The sequence below is a fragment of the Mixophyes fleayi genome, chromosome 2 (genome assembly GCF_038048845.1).
Source record: "Mixophyes fleayi isolate aMixFle1 chromosome 2, aMixFle1.hap1, whole genome shotgun sequence".
Taxonomy (NCBI): Eukaryota; Metazoa; Chordata; class Amphibia; order Anura; family Limnodynastidae; genus Mixophyes; species Mixophyes fleayi.
Window position 1 is genome coordinate 365,110,577 of NC_134403.1, and position 22,957 is coordinate 365,133,533.

General features: G+C 41.3%; 1 protein-coding gene across 1 annotated transcript in view; it reads right to left on the minus strand.

Annotated features, from left to right (window-relative positions):
• LOC142139984 (uncharacterized) overlaps positions 1-10,848 on the minus strand; it is a 73,109-nt gene extending 62,261 nt beyond the window's left edge. The window contains exons 1-4 of the mRNA XM_075197847.1: positions 10,781-10,848; positions 6,276-6,628; positions 5,161-5,227; positions 3,240-3,581 (exon numbers count right to left, since the gene is read on the minus strand). Of these exons, the coding sequence (XP_075053948.1) occupies positions 3,240-3,581; positions 5,161-5,209 (391 nt within the window). The 5' untranslated portion in view covers positions 5,210-5,227; positions 6,276-6,628; positions 10,781-10,848. The remainder of the gene's footprint in view (positions 1-3,239; positions 3,582-5,160; positions 5,228-6,275; positions 6,629-10,780) is intronic.
• Between the last annotated feature and the right edge of the window lie 12,109 nt (positions 10,849-22,957).

Sequence of the window (22,957 nt, forward strand, 5' to 3'; positions counted from 1 at the left end):
AAGCATTAACCAGCGCTAGTCATAGATAGATGGCTCATAAAGTATATATGAAATAATATAATAATCAGATGGTTACTGGATATGAGCAGTTTAAATAATATGAAGGTGAAGATAAATGGCAGTGGATAAATGAATGGTATGGTGTCTCTTGTTCACATTAACCAATAAAAAAAAACAAATAGATGATATAATCACTATAGAAAATTATTGTATAAGAAAAACATACAATTTATTCTAAAATGCACAGTAATTAATTATCACAAATTAAATGTCACATTAAAAATACATAAAAGGTCATGGAGAACAATGGTATTGGCTGAGGAATAAAATTCAAAAAGTCCAAGGGTCCCCTAAAACAGATTATTTCCGATAGAATGAATAATAGTCCATATAAAAGATAGCCTGCGCATGCCAGGTATAATGAAAAAAAGAGAAAAGATTATAAAAAAGTCTCTGATTATTATATTATTTCATATATACTTTGAGCCATCTATCTATGTCTAGCGCTGGTTAATGCTTTTTTATCAGTTTATTAGGTGCTGGATATGCCTACACGTTGCTCTGAATCACCTGCTCCGCCTCAATATTGAAGGGTCTGTTTGGTAATTAGTGGGCACTAGTAGTTATTGGCCTGTCTCAGCGATACAAAATGTAGTACCACCACTATTTATCATGCCAGTGCCCATAGGCGCAGCCTGGTAAAATCCTCCCTCATAACAAGAGCAGAACCCTTTGCACCAGCTACTGGTAACCTGTTGTAGCTATTGCTCATTGTACATACTGATGGGATCCGGAGTCGTCACTCCGGTAGCGCTGGATGTCATTGAGAAGTTAGGCTCTTCTGATGGCACACATTTTTTATCCTGCTCCGGAGAAAACAGATGTTTCCTATGGATATTTGGCTAATTGTAGCTTCATAAATAGAACCTTTACTGTGTGCAGGTATCAAATATAGTTTAACGTATAGCAAAGACAGAGTGAAGGCAGCAGAAAAATCAGTAAAATACCTTTAATCCAAAGACTGTCTATCCTACTACTGTGCTAATGGCAGTAAGATGTCAGAGGACCAGACATCCTTACATCTTCTGTACACGTGGCCTTACTGTATAATATATGCATACCTCAACTCTGACCTGAGTTCGGTCTTCGGTGGGCAGTCCAGACCTTGAAATAGGCGGAGCTTACATTGAAAATGGTAAAGCTTCACCCAGAAGTGTTTTTTTTTTTTAGTGGAACGGTGGTGGAAATTATTTTGGCCCAATTTTGCAGGTGTGAATGTTGGGAGGTATCTGTATGTGTGTCACTGAATACAATTTAAAACTAAACACTTTTCAGGTTGTATGTATTAAAAAAGGAAGTATAAATAACTGCAGAGCTTTCCTCTTATATAAATATAATAAAAAAAAAGAATCATTTACATAATATATTGCAGAAAACACAATTTATTAAAACATAACATCCATATGGAAAGTTGAACTCTATACGCAACAATTTGCCACTAGCTTCTAGATTAGCAGATTGATATAGAATTGTTACAGCATAAACCCTCTGCTCATATTATAACACTGGTATATCAGGAGCAGGTGGAAAAAGCAGAGTAGATATGTTGTAATTATGGACAAAGGTATCTCCCTTCTGATGATAATAGCTAGGTGTTGGTAAGTCTCATCACAGAAACACAGCAGTTCCACAGGACACTGCAGGATCCTAAACCAGTCTGCTTTTATCACGGAGGCCTCTGTTGCAGCTCAAGTCCAGTTAATAATCTACTTGACGCGTTTCACTACACCTACTTTTCAAACTGTGGTTAAAGAGCAGAGGCTCACTTGCACCAGCAATGTTTGCAGTACGTTTCCCACTGTAAGTTACCATGTGTAGAGGAGGAGGAAGTGAAAGGAGAGTGAGATTCAGAACACTGACAGCGCTCTTGTCTGTCTGAGAGTAATAGTTCGGTCCTCTAAATAACATTTTCTCATATTTGGTCCTTCTACTCTAGAAGCCCCCTAATAGCAACCCTAAGCATAGTGCATATAACATTGTAATAAGAAGAGTTGGAGCAGTATATGTGGTGGTAGTCTGTCCAGGCTCCATACATCAGTACGCCCATGCCCCGCTGATGTAGGTCCATTATAAAGGCGAGGTTGATACCTCAATAATCGTGCACCAGTTTGACGGGAGCCTCACATTAGGATAGCGTAGCCGATAACAGGCAATTGGGCAGATATTGTGAGGGTAAGGCCCCAAAACAGCTGGAATTCCCCATAATGATCCTCTTGAAATAGGATCATTGTTGGGCATGAACAAAAAAATGCCCCAATAGGAATATGCGTATGGTAATCATCCAACCATACTAACAGACCCCAATCTGAAGTGATCCAGCTGCTCGCACAGAATACGAAACACGTGGATCTTATCCAATTTGGCCTCCCTTTTATGTGACAAAATTCGTCATGAAACTTGACTCCCGGCCATTGGCCTGTGTATGGTCAGTTTAAATATTAGTCTGTGTCTTCCTGTTGCCTCCATTACCCTCCCCACATCATGTTATTGCCCCATCTCATGCAGATCTGTCCTCACTAATAATGGACGGGTCACTGCCTCCCACAATGTCAACGCACTCACCTCCTGCTGCTGTGACCATTCCGATAATCTGATTGACTACAAGTTGTTGTATCCCCAGCACACTTCAAAACTGGGGTCATAATGAACGAGCAGCAAACGAAGATTGATAACAGAAAGGTGCACAGACCCTTGTTAAATCTATTTTAAAAGTAAATAAAAGTTAGCTGTATTTTGCCAAAAGCATGAGAGAAACTGAATTCAATTTGAGTGATTTTAGTCCAATGGTTTTTTTTTTAGGTAAAAAATTACAGCACGTAAAAATTGGTCACATGAAAAAAACATGTGAGCCTAATTGGGGCCAATCTGTGTTGATTAGCGCTGGGGTTCTTCCTGGTACCATTGGGGCACTAGGTGTGCAAGGGTAATAGTTAGAACTCAAAAATAGATGAATACGAGAATAGATGAGTCATACTCCTCATAATATATCAATATTAGTAATCAGTATCAAGCTGATAATGATGATTATCGTTAGTACTGCCGCATCTATACGCCGTTTTGTAAGTAGCATATACCTTAAGATATGTGCAACTCAAAATATACACAGAAAAATGCACCTGTTTACATGTATCTTATTCTAATTCAGGCCGTGAAAGTTTATGCTGCATTTCAATACTTACCAAAGACATTGAGGCATATTCTTCCTACGTTAGCTCCGAAAAGATATACATTAAATATACAGGTAAAACATCCCTGATCCTCCAGGGTCACTGGGTTGATGGTGATGGCCGAGGCGTTGAGGGAGTCTACAGTAAATTGTTGCATACGATTAGAGGAGTAACCAATTAGCTTCTGCCCATACTTTTTGCTGTAGGTAGCCACCGGCCCGGTGAAGTTGCCGGAGTCTTTCTGCCACGTGATTTGGAAAATGTTTGTGTGGGTGGTAATCAGCTGGCACTGAAGAGTCACACTGTCACCTACTGTGGCTTCTTGTTTCTCCACACTTATTACTTTAATGGAACCTTTAATTAAACAAAAAAAAAAGCATGTATAATATCTGTGTGCCACAGAGAGAACTTGGAGGGGCCTAAGTCATGGGATCAAACTACAAAAGGAAGCCACTGAAGACATGCTGCATTTATGAGGCATACTAAGACAGTACCCTATAATATTTCCTATTGGAAAATCAGCAGAAATCAGGGGGTAAATGTATTAACCTGCGGGTTCTTCAACACCCGCGGGTTCGGCTTCTTCCGCGTTTAAATTCAAAGCGGCGCTTCCTTGTAAAGGGAAGTTTCCCTTTACAAGGCAGCGCCGCTTAAGATTTAAACGCCGAAGACGCCGAACTCGCGGGTGTTGAAGAACCCGCAGGTTAATACATTTACCCCCAGATCTCATCCTGAGCTCACCCAGACCATGTCCTGATCTGCCCGTGGCACAACCATTACCAGCGTTGGTGATATCATGCTCCTTTTGACCTCTTAAAGACATGGCTGTCCTATGAGAATCATCCCTACTGTCAACTCTCCCGAAGTAGGAGGTATAGTCTAAATTTGAGGGCACTGTCCCACTGCCACGCGCATCAGTGGAAAGGTGTTTTTTGTGGAAGGAGAAGGGGTTAGGGGAGACTGAGAAATCCTGTGTGCCACAGCCATGTCTACAGTGTGTACCTGGCCATGCCACCACACTGCTGTGTGCTGACTTCAGGAACTTAAATATTTGAAGGTATGAACAACAATCGATAGTAGTTAGCATGTCGATGCTGACTACCCTGACAAGACTCACCCCGACGTGACTATTCCGAAGGAGCTGGTTCCCGACCCTGCCCGAAGACAACTCCTCACCCGACAGTAGCCAATGACGATGAAGCAAGAAGGTGGCTGCAGCCGATGACGTCATTGAGCATGCTGACGGCATTATCGCTGTTGTTAAGGTGGTGAGGTAAGTATGCACCCATGTACAATGTGTTTTAGAAAGGATTATACATTGTACACAGGTGCATACTTTCCTCACCCCCTTAACAACAGCGATAATGCCGTCGGCATGCTCAATGATGTCATCAGCTGCAGCCACCTTCTTGCTTCATCGTCAGTGGCTGCTGTCGGGGTAAAGAGGAGTGGTCATAGGGCAGGGTCGGGAACCAGCTTCTTCGGAATAGTCACGTCGGGGTGAGTCATGTCGTTCTTCTCGGCATCGATATGCCGTACCACACCCAACAACAATATCTAGCTTGGAAATATATCTCAATGTAATATTTGCACATCAAAGAAAGATAGTATCTAAAACACCTTCATTTTGTTAGACATTTCTACTTTGCTACTAGGTGCAAAAACCCATCATACATTTGTTTTGTCTAAGTTCCGTTAGAGCGATCAAAGCTAATTGCTGATTAGTTGTCATCTATTACTGTACATTTACAGATTGTAAATAACCCACATTGTTCGTAACTTTCCTCTGAACTTATACACCAGTTGAAAAAAATGGCAAAACACATTATATCAATATATAAGAATAACAGAAAGACATAATGTCACTCTGTTATTGCCTCCATACACACATATAGCTTTTAAAGCAACTTAAGAGCGGATTATAAACTCTTACCAGCTAATATAATTTGCCACCAGTAGCAGAGAACACGGAGACTTCTCATCGTTGAACTGTCAGGTGACTGGAACAGGAAAATAAACTTGTGACTAATTCATATTGAAAACAGAGTCTTCTCATTATAATATGCAAAATATTGTATGCATGGATAAACAAATAATGCCCCTTGGCGTAGAGATGTGTAAATCAAGGGTGTGGGTCCCTCAGATTGCAAGTGGAGGGTGGTATCTGGATGGATGAGAGTCATAGTGTCAAGAGAAGATCCCTGTTTCTGGGTACTGTGATATTATATAAATGTTGCGAAAATATCACAGTTCATACTGGGAAATAATCCAAGAGGTGCAATATGTCACTGATCAATGTAGAAATAGAGCTAAGGAGCCATAGATAGGTGAAAAAACAAAAAATGTTTATTGCTGGAGAGACTGAACAGATGATGTAATAATGGTCTTGTAGAAATTACCAGGTATACACAGTTGCAGGTAAACAGGAGGTGTGGAAAGATTCCAGGCAGCAAGTACAGGGAGATGCACAGGAAAGTACCAGGTTCACAGATGAAAACAGGGCAGCAGAATGTATGTTGGGATCCCAATGCAGCATGATCACAGGAGCAAGGTAGGAGGTAGAATCCACAGGGTGCAACAACAGGATATGACATCAATAACCAGCAATGTGTGCTGGGAGTGACAGGTATATAAAGGGAAATGAGAACACACCCAGGTGCATGGAATAATTAGTGAAGCAGAGTTAACTCCTAAGTAACTAGGAGCACAACAGGCACAATAGCAGCACCTCTGGTAATCAGAGGTACTGCTGCAAACACATGAAATGAACACCAATGATAAAGTCTGATAGTCCAGAAGGCAGGAGCTGCCAGGCAAGGCAGTATGCTGCAGGCAGATCGTGACACAATATTTATATGCCGCTGGTTGTAAGCAAGAGTTAAATCAAACAATGACGACTCCTGAATTGGCATACATAGATATTGTGTCCGATTATGCTGAGCTGCAGTAGTCCTCTAGTAGTCCTCTATATTCGCTCGATAGATTGCAGTCAGTGCTCAGTCCATTATTAGCCCCATCAATAATGGGCAAAAGAAAGGTGAGACTTACTTTTTTGAACGGATGTGAAAACGTCGCTTCGTCTTTATGATTTCCTATGGATGTGTAGAGAGAAAAGTGGTTTTCGTATTGACAGGGTAGTCGCGGACGCGGCTAGATCAAAGGTGGGCATGCACATGCGTCTGTGGGAGAAGAAATGCCGTTCTCTCTTCTGCTGTGTAAATTGTGTTGCCGACGCGTTTCGCTCAAAGGCTTCATCAGGGATAAAGAGAACTCTCTATGTGTAGGTGAGAGTGTTTATAAAGAGCGCCACAACAGGGTCTGTTGTCTAATTGGTAGATGGGAAACCAAACATCTACTGCTTCGAGTTTGGATTGACAGTTCTTGTAGCCAGTTGGAGGAAGCTGTTAAGAGAGAAGAGTTCTTATATAAAATTGCAGAATAAACAACGTAGCAGAATTATAACATATAACCTTGATACACATATGTTAAATAAACATGGATATTGTAAATATTTTGTACGGCTCCTCTATTTTGGTGCATATTTGTTACATAATCATGATTAATGTAAAAAATAATAAGTACGACTCCTAAAAACATCTGTTTTAATAAATAAACAAACATATGGAAAGGATGTGTATATTCCTGAATGGTGATCAGTTATCTGAAAGCAGAGATGATGTGTGTGGTCATCCATTTTATTACCTGTATTGAGAGAAGGCTTTTTTAGTCCGAAAAACAGAGGTTCATATTTGGCTGGGGCAGTCTATCTGATTCAGAGAAAGCTGTTAAGTTCAAAATTTATATTTAGTCCTCCTGGTGGGAGGGTTTTCATATTGTAGATCAATTTGGAATCTTCCCAAGATATCAGACCTAGATAGCCCCCTCCCCTCCCTGGTTTTAGAACCTTTTAAATACCCATGAAGGTGAGTAACGACGGGTCATGGTGTGAGGCAAATTGTTCTGCAACACTGTGTTTTTCTAGACGTTTTTCGTGGTGTTTGGATTAGGGATGAGCGGGCTCGGATATCTGAAATCCGAGCCCACCCGAACCTTGCCAATCCGAGCTGGATCCGAGACAGATCCGGGTATTCCCGCCAATTGCAAAACTGAAAGCGAGGCTCCGAGTCATAATCCCGTTGTCGGATCTCGCGATACTCGGATTCTATAAATTCCCCGCTGGCCGCCGCCATCTTCATGCAGGCATTGATCAGGGTAGAGGGAGGTTGTGTTAGGTGGTCCTCTGCCCTGCTATATTCTGTGCTGTGCTGTGCTGTGCTCAGTCCAGTGGTGCTGTGTCCTGTGCTCTGTCCTTCTGAGTTCAGTGGTGCTGCTGGGTCCTGTGCTGTGTCCTGTTCAGTCCAGTGGTGCTGTGTCCTGTGCTCTGTCCTTCTGAGTTCAGTGGTGCTGCTGGGTCCTGTGCTGTGTCCTGTTCAGTCCAGTGGTGCTGTGTCCTGTGCTCTGTCCTTCTGAGTTCAGTGGTGCTGCTGGGTCCTGTGCTGTGTCCTGTTCAGTCCAGTGGTGCTGTGTTCTGTGCTCTGTCCTTCTAAGGGCATTGTTATTTCCCCATTATTCCCAAGTTATAAAAAAAATTAAAAAAAGTTATAAAAAAAAATTAAAAATAAATAATTATAAAAAAAAGAAATAAAAAAATATATCCAAAAACAATCCTGCAGTATAAGTCCATTGGTACTGCAATATTACAAAGTTCACTGATTCTGCAGTATAAGTCCACCAGTGGTACTGCAATATTACAAAGTTCACTGATTCTGCAGTATAAGTCCAGTGGTACTGCAATATTACAAAGTTCACTGATTCTGCAGTATAAGTCCAGTGGTACTCTCCTGTGCCGCATATAATTTTTAAAGGCTTTGCCGAGTGTGTGTGGCTTAGGGGTACGCTCTCTTGTGCTACATATAATGGAAAACAAAAATTTGGAGGATAAAGCTGCGATGAAAAAGCTCAGTTTTCCTAAAAGACCCGCTGGCGGGGATGCTGATAACATCTGGTTCGGACTGAAGGACCTGCCAATCATTGCAGACATGTCTACTGTTGCTGCATTGGATGCTGTCACAATAGAAAAAATGGTGGAGGATTATTTTGCTGACACCATCCAAATAGACATGTCAGACAGTCCATATTGTTACTGGCAGGAAAAAAAGGCAGTTTGGAAGCCCCTGTACAAACTGGCTCTATTTTACCTGAGTTGTCCCCCCTCCAGTGTGTACTCGGAAAGAGTTTTTAGTGCAGCGGGGAACCTGGTCAGTGAGCGGCGAAGGAGGTTGCTTCCTCAGAACATTGAAAAAATGATGTTCATAAAAATGAATTATCAATTCCTCAATCAAGTACAGCACTGCCCTCCAGATAGTACAGAGGGACCTGTGGTTGTGGAGTCCAGCGGGGACGAATTGATAATGTGTGAGGAGGAGGAAGTACACACTGTAGGGGGAGAGGAATCAGAGGTTGAGGATGAGGACGACATCTTGCCTCAGTAGAGCCTGTTTTGGACTAAAAACAATATTGTGAGGTGTGAGGTGTTCAGAATAGACTGAGAATTAGTGGAAATGATTGTTATTGAATGTTATTGAGGTTAATAATAGCGTAGGAGTGAAAATAAACCAAAAAAACTTGATTTTAACACTTTTTATGTTTTTTTCAAAATAAATCCGAATCCAAAACCTTTAAATCCCAACCAAAACCTTTCGTCGGGTGTTTTGCGAAACAAATCCAAACCCAAAACCTCAAGGAAATCCGAATCCAAAACACAAAACACGAGACACCAAAAGTGGCCGGTGCACATCCCTAGTTTGGATATTCTCACATGTAGTTTTCTAATGGTCCTGCCAATGTACTGTAGGCCGCAGGGGCACTGTAGAAAATAGATAACCCCTGCAGTGTTACATGTGAGTTTAGTTTCAGTGTTGTATGTTTCTCCGGTGACATTTGACGAGAAGCCTTACATGCCATACATGTGTTACAATGATAGAATCTCTTTTCTCTTTCCTTAAGCCATGTACTATCGGGGTGGGTGGTCTTAGGGGGTAAAGTGCTGCATACTAACTGTTTTCTAATGCTATCTGCCTTTGTATAAATAAACCTCTCATTTTCTCTCATTTCTTTCATCCTCTAATAACACCTTCCAGAGTGTTTTGAAGATGTTCTCGATCTTTTTTGAATCTCGGCTATATCTGGTAATAAAGGGGATCTGTGCAAAATCTTCTCTCTTATCTTTTGTAGAAAGGAGATTTTCTCTATCTGCACATTTTATGGTATTGTAGGCTTGTTCCACAATTTCAAGGTTATAGTCCCTCTCTAAAAACTGTTCTTTGAGGGTGTTTGCCTGTAGTTCATACTGTTCAATTTGACCATTTTCAATATAAATATCTAAGTCAAGGAATTGGACTGATTGGGAGCTAATATTAGTTGTAAATTGCAGATTCAGATCATTATGGTTGATGTATGCTTGTTAGCTGGCATTTCAGTCATTAAAGGAAGCCCTGGTTCGTGCTCCAGTGCTGTTAGCGCCCAATTTTGACAAGGACTGGGGGCTAGATTTACTAAGCTGCGGATTTGAAAAAGTGGGGATGTTGCCTATAGCAACCAATCAGATTCTAGCTGTCATTTTGCAGAAGGTACTAAATAAATGAATGCTAGAATCTGATTGGTTGCTATAGGCAACATCCCCACTTTTTCAAATCCGCAGCTTAGTAAATCTAGCCTTAATCTTTTTTTTTTTAAAGTTTTATTTTTGAGAGGTGAATAATAAACATCAGTCCAAGATGATATCCATAACAATCAAGTCAAACAAGTTCACGGACCTATACATTTAGTGTATATCATACAAAACAGAATCATGATATTGACCAAATTTTAACTGTAGGGAGAGGAGAAAGAGGAAACAGAGAAAATAGAAGTTGGTCAGAGAGAAATAAACCAAATAGACTAGGGGGGCGGTGTGGCAAAACCACCAATAGAAGAAAAATAGGGGCAAAGCAGGAGAAAGGAAAAAAAGAAAGAAGGGGAAGGCAAGGGAGGGAAGGCGGTAAAGGATCGAGGAAGGATACCAAGTGGAGTGTTGTAGAGGAGTCATATGGCAAAAGGAGTTTGAACTTGAAAAAATGATATCCACGGTGCCCAAATATTGTTAAAAGATTTAGAAGTATTACGCAGTATGCATGTCATAAACTCCATTTTGTATGAGTGGACAAGGACTTAGGGCTAGATTTACTAAGCTGCGGATTTGAAAAAGTGGGGATGTTGCCTATAGCAACCAATCAGATTCTAGCTGTCATTTATTTAGTACCTTCTGCAAAATGACAGCTAGAATCTGATTGGTTGCTATAGGCAACATTCCCACTTTTTCAAACCCGCAGCTTAGTAAATCTAGCCCTTAATCTTAATCGCCCTAGGTTACCCTAATACCACTCTCTACACAGCTAACACAAGACAGCAACCCTCTGACCAACATTGCTGTGTGGCTGATCACACGGCCCGCTCAATACTTTGTAACCTTTGCATTCTAACTGGTCCAATGTGCAACATGATGTAGCACTTACCCTTGTGTATCAAACTCCCAACGTTCTATAGATTGCAATCTTGCGAGAAGGGATCTCTTACCTCTCTGTCTGTATGTATTAACCAGTATTGTTTTTTTTGTTTTTTGTTTTTTTAAACTGTTTATTAGAAACACCTTTTTTTTTTACAGAAAGCATTACAAAATCTCGAGTGGTTAATCAGTAACAAGTAACACGTGTTTACATACAGCAGGGCGCATAAACACTCTCTTAGTTCTACCAGAGTCGGAAGATAATTGCGTATTTATCCAGAACTGTAAAGATGTTGTTTTAACATTTCAAAATTATAGGATATGGAAGGGGTGGGGGTAATGAATAGGAGGGGAGAGATGCAGGGACCAAAGGAATGGGTGGGGAAATGAGGATTCACGTATCAGACAAAAGAGAAATAAACTTATTTAGAAATACCGTTCCATATTCAGGTTCCACTAAAACTGGAGTGGAGGTTGATTATGATCTAAGGCCGATGAGGACCAGACCTTGTAGAAGGCAACGGAGGAGCTCCTCAGTATGCTAGTAATATGTTCCATCTGGTAAGTGTGCCAGATCCGACTGCAGACCATCTGGAGTGTTGGCGGCGTGGAGTTTTTCCAAAAGGCCGCTATCTGACATGTGGCCGCACTGACGATGTGTCTGAGAAGTTTATGAGCAGATTTGGTGAGGTCAGGGAGGGGCAGCGGTAGCAGGATATGCTTGGGATCGGGTGGGATGTGAGTATCTAGAATTGTTGAAGCTAACGCTAGAACTGCTGTCCAGTATGGTCGTATCCCGGGACAGTCCCACCATATATGTATAAATGTTCCCACTTGCCCACAGTTTCTCCAGCAGTCTTCACTGATCTGTGGGTATATTTTTTGTAGCCTCGAGGGGACATAGTACCACCTGTGTAATAGCTTATTAGCATTTTCTTTGATAGAAACATTTATTGAGCAACGAGCTGTATATTCATAAATATCCAACCACTCCTCCTCATCTAACTCAGTACCCAGGTCCGCCTCCCACTGCACCTGAAAGCGGTCCTTAACAGATGGGGTAGCGGGCAGTAAGGTGTTATATAGAGTGGATATAAGACCTTTGGAGGAGGGGCCCGAGAGACACATGTTCTCAAATGTGGTGGGTGGTCTGGAAGAGAGCTGGGCTTTAACCGTTTGATGGTAATGCCTAATCTGAATATACTGGTGTAACTGTCCCGGCAGAAAACCACACCGTTCTACCAACTCCGAAAATTGTGGAAATATCGCTGTCTTAGTAATATGATTGAGTAACAGCAGCTTGCCCTTACCTGCCCATTTTGTGTACATGGGGCGAGACAATCCGGGTGTAAAAGCAGGGTTAGACCATAAGGGTATCAGAATCGAGGGGGCAGGAGAGAGGGATACTAAACGGTTGCATCTAGACCAGACTGAGAGAGATAGGGCCAGGACTGGGTGAGCTCGAACAGAGACTAGACACTGTGCAGCTGGTAGCCAGAGAACAGAGCAGATCGGTGAACCACCCAGTATATCCGACTCTATGTCCACCCATATCCTAGTTCCAGGGGGAGAGTGCCATTGTACACAATGGGCCAGCCTCGCAGCATAGTAGTAGTTGCGTATGTTAGGAATGCCGAGACCACCTGCCGCGGGACAGCGCTGTAAAATGCGAGCAGAGATCCTGGGCCTCTTGTTTGACCATATAAACCGCATTATAAGAGTTTGTAACATTTTTAAGATTGAAGGGGGGACCCTGATGGGGAGAGTGTGAAAAAGGTATAATAACCTTGGGAGCAAGTTCATTTTCACTGACGTGATCCGCCGAACCCATGATATCATGAGTTTGTCCCATGTGTTTATGCCTTTCTTAATACAAGCTATGAGGGGGGGGGGGGGGTAGTTAGCTTGGTAGATATTTTCCACCTTTCTGGTGAGAGCTATGCCCAAGTATCTTATGTGGCCTGAGTTCCAGTGAAAGGGGAAGTTTAATTCTAGGAGTTGCTTTAGATTAGGGGGAATATGAAAGTTTAGGATATCGGTTTTGGTTTTATTTATCTTAAAATTTGATATCATGGAAAAAATTTCGAGTTCTTGAAATAGGTTAGGGAGAGTAGTTAAAGGGTTAGTTAAGGTAAGGAGAATATCGTCCGCATAGAGGGCTATCTTGTGAGCACTGGAGGGTAGCTGTATCCCCGTTATATTAGGGTTTATACGAATTCTCATAGCTAGAGGTTCTATCACCAAGGCAAATAGAAGGGGAGAGAGAGGGCATCCTTGTCGGGTTCCGTTTCAGATGGTGAAAGATGGAGAGGAGCATCCATTCACCTTGACAGAGGTCAATGGGTTGTGGTACATGGCTGACACTTCCTTGAGGAAGCGGTCTTGAAAGCCATACGCAGTTAATGCCTGCATCACGAAGGGCCAGCCAACGCGGTCAAATGCCTTCTCCGCATCAAGTGACATGAGAAGACAGGGTTGTTTGTTATCATTAATATGTTGGATGAGGTCTATGATCCGCCTAGTGTTGTCCGCAGCCTGTCCACCCGGGACAAACCCAACTTGATCTCGGTGTATAAGCCTGGGGAGCACAGAGTTAACCCTAGTCGTGAGGATTTTAGCATATATCTTGAGATCGCCGGATCAAAGGTGGTTCCATCAAGGATGGCGTTAAACCACGTGGTGAGTTTAGGGCCAGGGACACCTGCAAATGTTTTGTAAAACTTGGCTGGGAAGCAGTCTGGGCCTGGAGCAGAGGACACTTTCATGCCGCGTAAGGCAGCAAAAGTTTCCTCCTCCGTTATGTCTAAATTGAGAAATTCAATCTCAGCTTCAGAGAGCTGCGGGAGTCGGCAGGAGTGTAGGTAAGTATTTATTCTGTCCTCTAAGTCAGGGGGTGGCGGCGAAGAATCATCTAAGTTATATAACGATGAGTAGTATGTCTGAACCTCTTTCACTATCTGACTCGGATTGTATGTCACTACACCCTGTGAATTTTTAATCTACGTAATTGTGTTACGCGTATGTCTCTGCCATAGCCTTCGAGCCAGAAGGGAATCGGCCCTATCGCTTTTTTCGTAAAAGAGCTGCTGGGTCCATTTAAGACTGCGAGCTGTTTTTTTTAGATAGGACCGTGTTGAGCTGGCCCCTCACTGCCGTCAGCTCCCGCAAGTGCGAGGGGTCTAATGAGCCCTGATGCTGAGCGAGGAGGGAGATAAGTCTAGTCTGTAATGTGGCTATCAGTTGCTTTTCCTCTTTATGTCGAGCAGAAGAGATGCTAATAAGCCGCCCTCGGATTGTGGCTTTATGCGCCTCCCAGACTGTAGATGGCGGCAAATCAGGGGACTCATTCAGGGCAAAGTAATCATTAAGTGCCTTCGCTAGTTCCAAACATGTCTTAGGGTTAAGTAAGAGGGTGTCATCTAACCTCCATGTTAGGCTTCACTTAGGGAGATTTGCTACTTGTAACTCAAGTGATACCCTCATATGGTCTGTCCAGGTGAACAGATGAACCTCAGCTTTAACGAGTTTGGTTGCTAGTAGCGCGTCTACGAAAAAATAGTCTATACGGGTATATACGTTAGGTGGATGAGAGTAAAACGTGTACCCTCTGTCCGTACCGTTAATAGCCCTCCATGCATCCTACCCAGTATTGTTTTATTAATCTTTTTTCCTAATTGTAAAGTGCTACAGAATTTGCTGGTGCTGTATAAATAAATGTTAATGATGATGATGATGACTTTATTATGCAAACTGATGCGTCACAGTACAGGTTGGGAGCAAGACTTAGCCAGGTGGGGCCAGATGGGCAGGAGCACCCTGTGACCTATATGAGCAGAAACATGCTGAACAGGGAGTGGGATATGACACTATTGAAAAGGAATGTTTGCCAATTGTTTGGGCAGTGAAGAAACTTCAACCTTATTCGTACTAACAACATTGTAAAAAGGTGTTAAACACCTCCAGGCTGATTTATATGCAGGCTGCATGAATCAGACTGGATTGGTTAAAGGGGCAGGAGGCCGGAATACCTCCTGCCAAGCTAGTCTGAAATGTATTATTCCATCTGTACCTTTCTGGATACCACTAGTACCTTAAACTAGAGTTGTTCAGGCTCGGTTCCCCAAGAACCGAACACACCTGAACTTAGCAGTTCCAAGTACTGAGCTGAGCCAGCTCGGTACTTTCACACACCCTCGAGGCAAAATGTCATCGGATCTTGCGAGCTTTGGATTCTATAAGTCCCGCCCTCCATGGCGATCTAGTGCCATTTCACAGAGGGACACAGAAGGGGTAGCACAGTTCTTGGCAGTCTCTAGAGCAGTTGGGCAGCGTCATAGGTAGAATAGAAAGAGGAGGGGTAGCAGTGTTCTTCAAAGTCTCCAGTGACATTCAGGAGAGCTCCATTGCTCCAATGCTAATTGTCATTGCTGAAATAGAAATAATAGGTCTGGGAGGCTTGGTCTTCTAAACCTGCAGTCACATTGTACTGTGTTATATACGTAAAACACAAAGAGGACAGCTCCATTACTAATTGCACCACTTTTCTTTACTGACACTACCATGTGCCAATGTGTAGTAGATGTGCTAGGAACTATTGTGTGTTTGAGTCATTGCTCTGTCGCTTAGCATCCAGCCAGGTCGCTGCAGTCTTTGTTTGAAAGTGTATGAAAATAATATTGTGACCTGTGAGGTGGTCAAAATTGACTGCAAATGACTTGAAATTAGTGTTATTGAGGTTAATAATAATAATGTAGGGGGGGGAAAGCAAATATATGTGATTTTAGCAAAAAAAAATAGGGATTTAGAAAAAAAATTGGGAACCAAAACCAAAATACGAAGTTAATCCAGATCCAAAACCAGAACATGGGGGTCAGTGAACATCTCTACCTTAAACTAATCAATGTAACTGTCCTTTTTTGGACTTCCTGAGCTAATAAGCATCAACTGCTTAAGGAAACTGATTTGACACCTATTTACCTGCTGTAATTCCTGTAACCACAGTTTACATTAATCCGTTATCCGGCTGTTCTGAGGTTGAGACCCAATATTCTTCTTAGGAAAGAAAAAAAAATGGAGGTATCCCAGTGACCCAGCCTAAGGTAGCCCACTATGGGACCGGCCCATATGAACACTATAACTAACGAGGTCTGAATGAAACAGATTGCCATTTAAAGCACCTGGCACCAATAAGCATCAGGTAGGACCAGCCCCACATGATCTAATATCATGCAACTAAAATCACTGAAAGGAAACACAGCAGACCAGCCTGCATATTATCACCAGTAAACAAACTACAAACATTGCTTAGAAAAACAGTTACCTTCTGTGTCTAACAACATTATGCTGGGTATATAGATTATCCCCATAGTATGGGCCTGTCATTGAGCATTGACTAAATAACCAAGGTGAGGAAACCCTGGAGCATGTCAGAACATTTATCAAACTAAATTAACCCCTTTGCTTACACACAGTAATTTGCTGGAGAACATTGAAAATAAAATAACTCCACATTTTAGGGTAGATCATGACAACAATAAAATATTATTTTCCTAATTATGCCCGTTAGGCTATAATCGTGACATTGAAAAATCACCCTTTTCCTTTTTAGGAAAATCAACTTCTTTAAAGGACAATGAATTGATTGGATTAAGACATAGAAAAAAAAACTTTACAGAAACAGCAAGTTTTATTGATGACATGAAGCTATGGCGCACAGGGGCGCACGCAGGATTGTTAGGGGGGGTTTCCCCCTCACCAAAAAACCCCAAAAAACACGAGAGAGCTGCTGCGCATGCGCCCGCGTGCATGCGCAGCATGCGCAGCAGCTCCGTTTCGGCAGCACTGTACTATACAGCAGCGCTGTCAAAGAAGCGTCTGCGGCGGTGCTGTATACACAGACGCTTCTTTGACAGCGCCGTGGCTGCTGTATAGTACGGTGCCACTATGTGGGGCACTTCGTTAGCGGAGGGGAGGGGTTTCTGGGCCCCTGGTGCACATCTAGTAGTCCCACTATCAAACTTTATTAAAATCTCTCTACCCTGTCCTGTGCTACTCTCAGCCTATCACACAAATATAAACTAATTCAGGACCCTTTCGATAATGGATTCTCCCACTTATAAAGCAATGGAGATGTCAAACTCTTTTATACAACTATGGTTTATTAATAACTTAGCAATGATGTTAGTTTACACATATTTCGTGAAGATGTAATAGTTAACAAAAAAACATAACGCAGTACCTATTACCTATTCTTTCTGTGACACATGCTGGTCACAGGTCGAACTTGTTTGACAAACATGCCCACTTGAATTTCTGCATTTGAGTCATGCAGACTACAACATATTGCCCCATGCAGATCGGAGAAGTTTCAGACATGTGCTTATTTACATAACATCTACATTTCAGTTTCAGTTTTTTTATTGTCGATGTTTTTCATTCTCTGTTTACGGCTTCATACATTTTAATGTAGTACATAAGAAATAATAACTTTGCAAAGTGAAGTGTTACAATGTTACTAAGCACCAATCAGAAACTTTGATAAATAGATCCCTGTACACAGTATAGTGCTGGCACCCAAATAAAGTTATTGTTTATCTATCTCTACCTGATGTCATCAGGTGACTCCCAGGTTATAAAATAATGTTTACACATCTTCATAAAAGACCAATATATTCCTGCAGTATAATCACTAGGGCTCTGAGAGTGGTTAACACAGGAATTACCTGAAACTCAGCACCAAGAAATGTTATTGAACGTGTAAACACATCTGTCAGTCTATGGGGACACATTAGTGGAAGAAATAAACAAAAACGGAACGATATATAAAACTCACAAGGGGAATTTTGTGGCATGCACAATAATCAGCAATCTGTGACATTTATGGACTTCCCTATAGTAGAAAGTGAGCAAGAAAAAACTCCAACTTGTCATCTGACTTTAAGAAGAAGATAAATACTCAGTATTATCCCTTGGGTATTATGGCAATACTTCTTCACTCCATTGTTTAATCATTTACTTCCCAGAAAGTACTTATCACTGGTACGTTTATAAAAACAGAGTATTACTAACTAGGGCAAAGATTTGACGTATTTGTAGCATCTATTTGTCGTCAGTCCTCATTTCCAGCTAGTCCTTGCGCCCCTGGTTCTGAAGTGGGAGGAAATAGAACCACAATGTAATAATAATAATAATAATCAGAAGGCTCACAGCGGCACAGATTATTTCAGGAGATTATTACACATATTGAAAGTTGCTCAATTTTATAATCAAAAGAAACGGATTATGTAGAAAAGAAACACACAGCACACTGCTGTCAGCCACTCAAAAGATTAATTAAAAACACTTTTTTATTTTTAAATAAAATGTGCAAGTCTTAGGGGTAAATTTAGTCAAAATCAAACTCAATGCAGTTGCCAAGCACCTTTGAATTAAGCTATATTGTCGTATTGTTGCACTAATTATTATTATTATTATGTTTTATTTATATTATGCCAGCATATTCCATAGCACTGTACAATCAGAAATAACTATTTGAATGTACCATTATTAACAGTGCAGTAACAAACAATAAAACAGAAGATGACAGAACACTGATTTCTAGAGATTACAATGTAGAGATCGGAGTAATGAGACATAAGGTAAAAGTGTTTTGTTTTGTGGCACGGGAGCAGCCACGTGTGATCACAGTGTAAGATAATGCTGTTATAATCAGTCATCCCGCTATTATCATTGCCAGTACAGACATGAAGAGCTTGGTTTAGAGTAGAAGTCCAGCTATAAATTTGGCAAAACCCTGTTGCACTGCAGCAAGGGGTTAAAATGTGTGGAGCGATATAGGGGTAAATGTATCAAGCTGCGAGTTTATGGCAGGTTTGAAAAATGGCGATGTTGCCTATAGCAACCAATCAGATTCTAGCTGTCATTTATTTAGTACATGCTACAAATTGATAGGTAGAATCTGATTGGTTGCTATAGGCAACATCTCCACTTTTCAAACCCGCAGTTTAATACATTTACCCTCTAGCGTTCGGAGGGGACCTGTCTTAGCTCAACTCTAAATTGCAGTGTTCAAAAAACGCTGCTTAGAATTTGTAGGCTATAAGCAAAAGCAGCCGGTATGTTCCCTACTTGCAAATACACATTTGCATTTTCTTCCCTTCTACAACTAATCTAAAATTCCTTCATGTTAATAAACGTGTGTGTGTCTCCGGCAGCAATAAAGATGCAAAAAACAAACAAACATTAGTCAACAAGCTGGCTGTGTTACTGCAATAATACTCACAATTTAGTTACTTCATTTATTGTTTTTTTTCCTTTCTGCTACCCTAATCTACCCTCATCTGAAATACTGATGTGCTCTGCATAATTGAAAACAATTATAAAAAAAATAGGTTACTGACTTTAATACAACAGTGAACTGATGTTATAATAAAGTTGTTAATGTTATTAATACTGTTCAGTACAGACAGCTGCTGTAATGTCCCTCTAGAGGTCCTCTCTTTGTGTGACAGTTAAGAAAACAGAATGTTCAGAATTCTGAACCAACTCCCATTCCAGAACCCAAGCTTAAAGGTGAACTTAAATAGCAAAAAGTACAGCGTTTTACTATGCATGATGCTGAGCTGAACTGACTTACCTCTCATTCATAGAGACTCTGTGTGCATGGTTGACACTCTTGTAGCGTTGTATACGATGCTTTGTTATGTATCTAGGCGCAAGGCAAACATGGGTTTCCCATTACTTGTAACATAGCAACATAATGAAATAGACGCTGCATTTTTTATAAATAGAGCATCTTTTAATGAATGAAGATTTTTAAATATTTAATTTAAAATAAATAAATAAATCTAATCTGCGCCTGTGCAGTAGTTGATATTAGGAGGGGTGATTTGAGCATGCAAAGGGGGGTAGGGGTTGGGGGTCTGGTGTTCCCCCCTCCCCACCCAAGTGTATGTCTGTAGCTATAAGATTAGATGGGTCAAATGGGTCTTATCCGCTGTCATATTCTATGGGGCATATTTAATTATACACGAAGGCACGTTACTGCAACATCGCGGATTTCCCTTCGACCCCCCCATAGGGTTGCGAAGGGAAATCCGCAGTGTTGCGGTGCTGTATTACCATAGACAATGCACAGCTGCGATATTCACCCAAACATGGCGGCTATTTGAATGTGCCCCTTGTGTTTGTATGGAATATTAGCACTCATCCCCATCATATGTGTGTACTAAACTTTGTCATGATTGAATATTTAATAGCTTGAATATTCCTCAATAGATTGCATTCTATAAAGCAGATATCCAATGGTGAGTTTTATACTGAGAATAAAAAGAATTTTACTGTGCAGTTTTCCAATATTAAAAAAATAGGGACATTTCCAGAAGAAATTAAATCTAAAAGGAAATCATTAAAACCTAGTTCTGTCCATGGGAAATAGGTTTGGATACACACTACAGAAAATTTCTCCTGATGAAACATTATTAACGATCTTACCAATGACCGAAAGTCCCGATCAGCAGCCGATTCCTGAGTACACACTATACACGTTTTACAGGATTTACCTTCTGATCTGTGCTCTTCATCTGTCATAACCATCGGCTGAAAAGATCATTACTCTGCCCACTCCATAGAGATCTATGGACACTGCCGGTCCTGAGTGCATACACACTGCAGGATTGGAACGACATCGTTCCATCATTGGACGAGATTTTTAGTTCAGTTTAAAAATTAAAAGAAACGATACGATGGGCTTTGGAATGTTAATCGCTCATGGTTGGAGCGTAACTAATGCGGTATAGGGCCGAAAGTTGTTTATCGTCTGATTGGTCCGATAATCGGCTGAAAAGCCTGTAGTGTATTCTCAGCCTTAGTAACTGTTGTATTAGTGACAGATGGATTTACAGCAGTTATTTGCTGGAATTGTATCACACATCTCACCTGTTTAGCTCCATGTGGTTCATTCTGTGTTTTGGTTTCCCTTGGTTACCGCTATCTGCTGTTCAGCCTGGCGTTCCTCTATCATCGGTCGCCATCTAGCCTAGTGGTCTGCGCATGCGCTACCCTGGGAACCTTCAAAACCTCTGCTCCGCATTGATTGGATCATCTGCAGCCAGTTCCCTTTATAAGGGTCCTCCTCCGTTTAATGGGTGTCAGATCATCAGGTCTCTCTACCTGATAGGAAGCATCTCCTCTGACTCCTGTTGTTCCTGACATCGTGCATGGTGCAGCTCATCGCTACTCGGAATTCCCTGTGCAGCTCATCACTACTCAACATTACTTATGCAGACTATCGCTTCCCAGGGTGCCTAATGCTTTGGAAGCGCTAGTCACCCTGTTCTCTTCTCCCCTCAAAACACCTTCATTGACGTACACCACCCATTCCCCGCTGCTGTGCCATGCAGAGCAGTGAACTGATAATACTTCCCAACTTTCCCACCCACGGGACAAAGCTTCCCCCCATCGGTATGGCGGGATAGAACCCTCAAATCGGGCGTTTGCCATGCGTTTGTGCAGGAACCAGCCTCCTCTCCTATTTGTCAATTCTCAGGACACTTCCCATATATACAGAGAGAGGAGGCAGGCAAATCTGGGGCAAACAGGTCTTAATGACGCAGCAATACATCCCACCGTGGTGGGGGAAGCATGATGAAGCGTACCGTGTCATCTTACTTGGCTCCGCCCACTGCGTCTGGTTCTGGGGCAACTTCTCTCAGGAGTCTGGTAGATTGTATACAATTTCGGTAGTCTCCCGGACATACAGGAAGACTCGGCAAGTATGATTAAATGTAGACAGCCAGTAGATTAACAAACAATGTGTCTTAGGTAATTAAATATTGTAATCAGGGCTTAAATGCTGGGATTTAAATCAAATATTAGCTTTCATAAGTCTGTTTGCACCTGGCATTTGGTTGCAATGTTTTGAAAATGCATATTTACACTTTGTTAATAACTGCTGATGTTTGTGGATTCACCTCAATTGTATGATACCTTATCTAGTAAATTAGATTTTTTTGTACACTTAAATAAAATGTATAACTGAATATAATATAGTGTGTTCCTTGCTGCCGGAGCATTGGTGGTCTGTCTGTCTGTCTGTCTTCAGCTGTTGTGTCTCCTTTTATCTTTACTATCCTTTCATTTCCTCCTCTCCTGTTACTTGTTTCACTTCCCCATAATATACTGAAAAGGTTTATAAAATAAAACAAAATAAAACTCAACTGCCCGTCTGATCATTATTAGACTTTTACTGTAAAATGTATAATTGTAGAACAGCATCGGTAAATGCTATATGTGTGTGTACAGTATATTATACTAGTGTGTTATACTACTTATGTAACGTGTGATGCAGCATTTGATGGAAATGTATGGAAATGTTCCCCTATAATAGATCCCATTCTAGCTACATTTTGCATTTGAAATCCACCTCCGACGTGTTCTCATTGAAATAACTTGCAAATCAATTGTTCTTTCGAACATATACTGTAATGACAATAATGATGGTGACAGAGAGGACATTCAGAGTTTTATTTTTTAATACAACACTTAATAAATTAGAAAGCATTAAAAAAATACATACATATTACATGAATTTTCCAGTTCTCAGTAACACGTTATGAATCCCATTATAACGCATACAGAACACAGAAGACATCTAACAGAGACCAGATTATGTGTAACATGATTAATAGACCTTCCAGTGGCCCAATTAATAAGAGATTTTATTTTCAATTAGAACAATATCGGACCCAGAAAGAAGACTTTCTAAAGTGGTCAAATAGTCTTTTATGTATTTCAAAATTGTGTCTGTTATTTGTTGTTTTTTCTAACTTCTCTGCTATACTGGACTGAGGTCTTAGGGACGGCCGTTCATAATACTGGGAACAGTGGAGAGATAAGTGGTCACTTTAGGGATCCCAGTTCTCTAACTTATCGCGGTCACCACAGATCCTTACCAGACCTTCAGCATAAAATCCATCACCCATAGGAAATAATGGTAGAGTGGCAGTGTTCTAGTGATAGTCAATCTCTGCTCACTGCTGCTTTGTAAGCGGGGGACGAGATTGTCTGATTCTCTAGATATTGTCATATAGTTTGGCTGAATTTCAGAGATTCGTAAATCACTGCAGATTCACCCAAAATCTCCTGAATAGGTTTAATCAAGTCACCTATCTCTACTCTCAACTAGTAA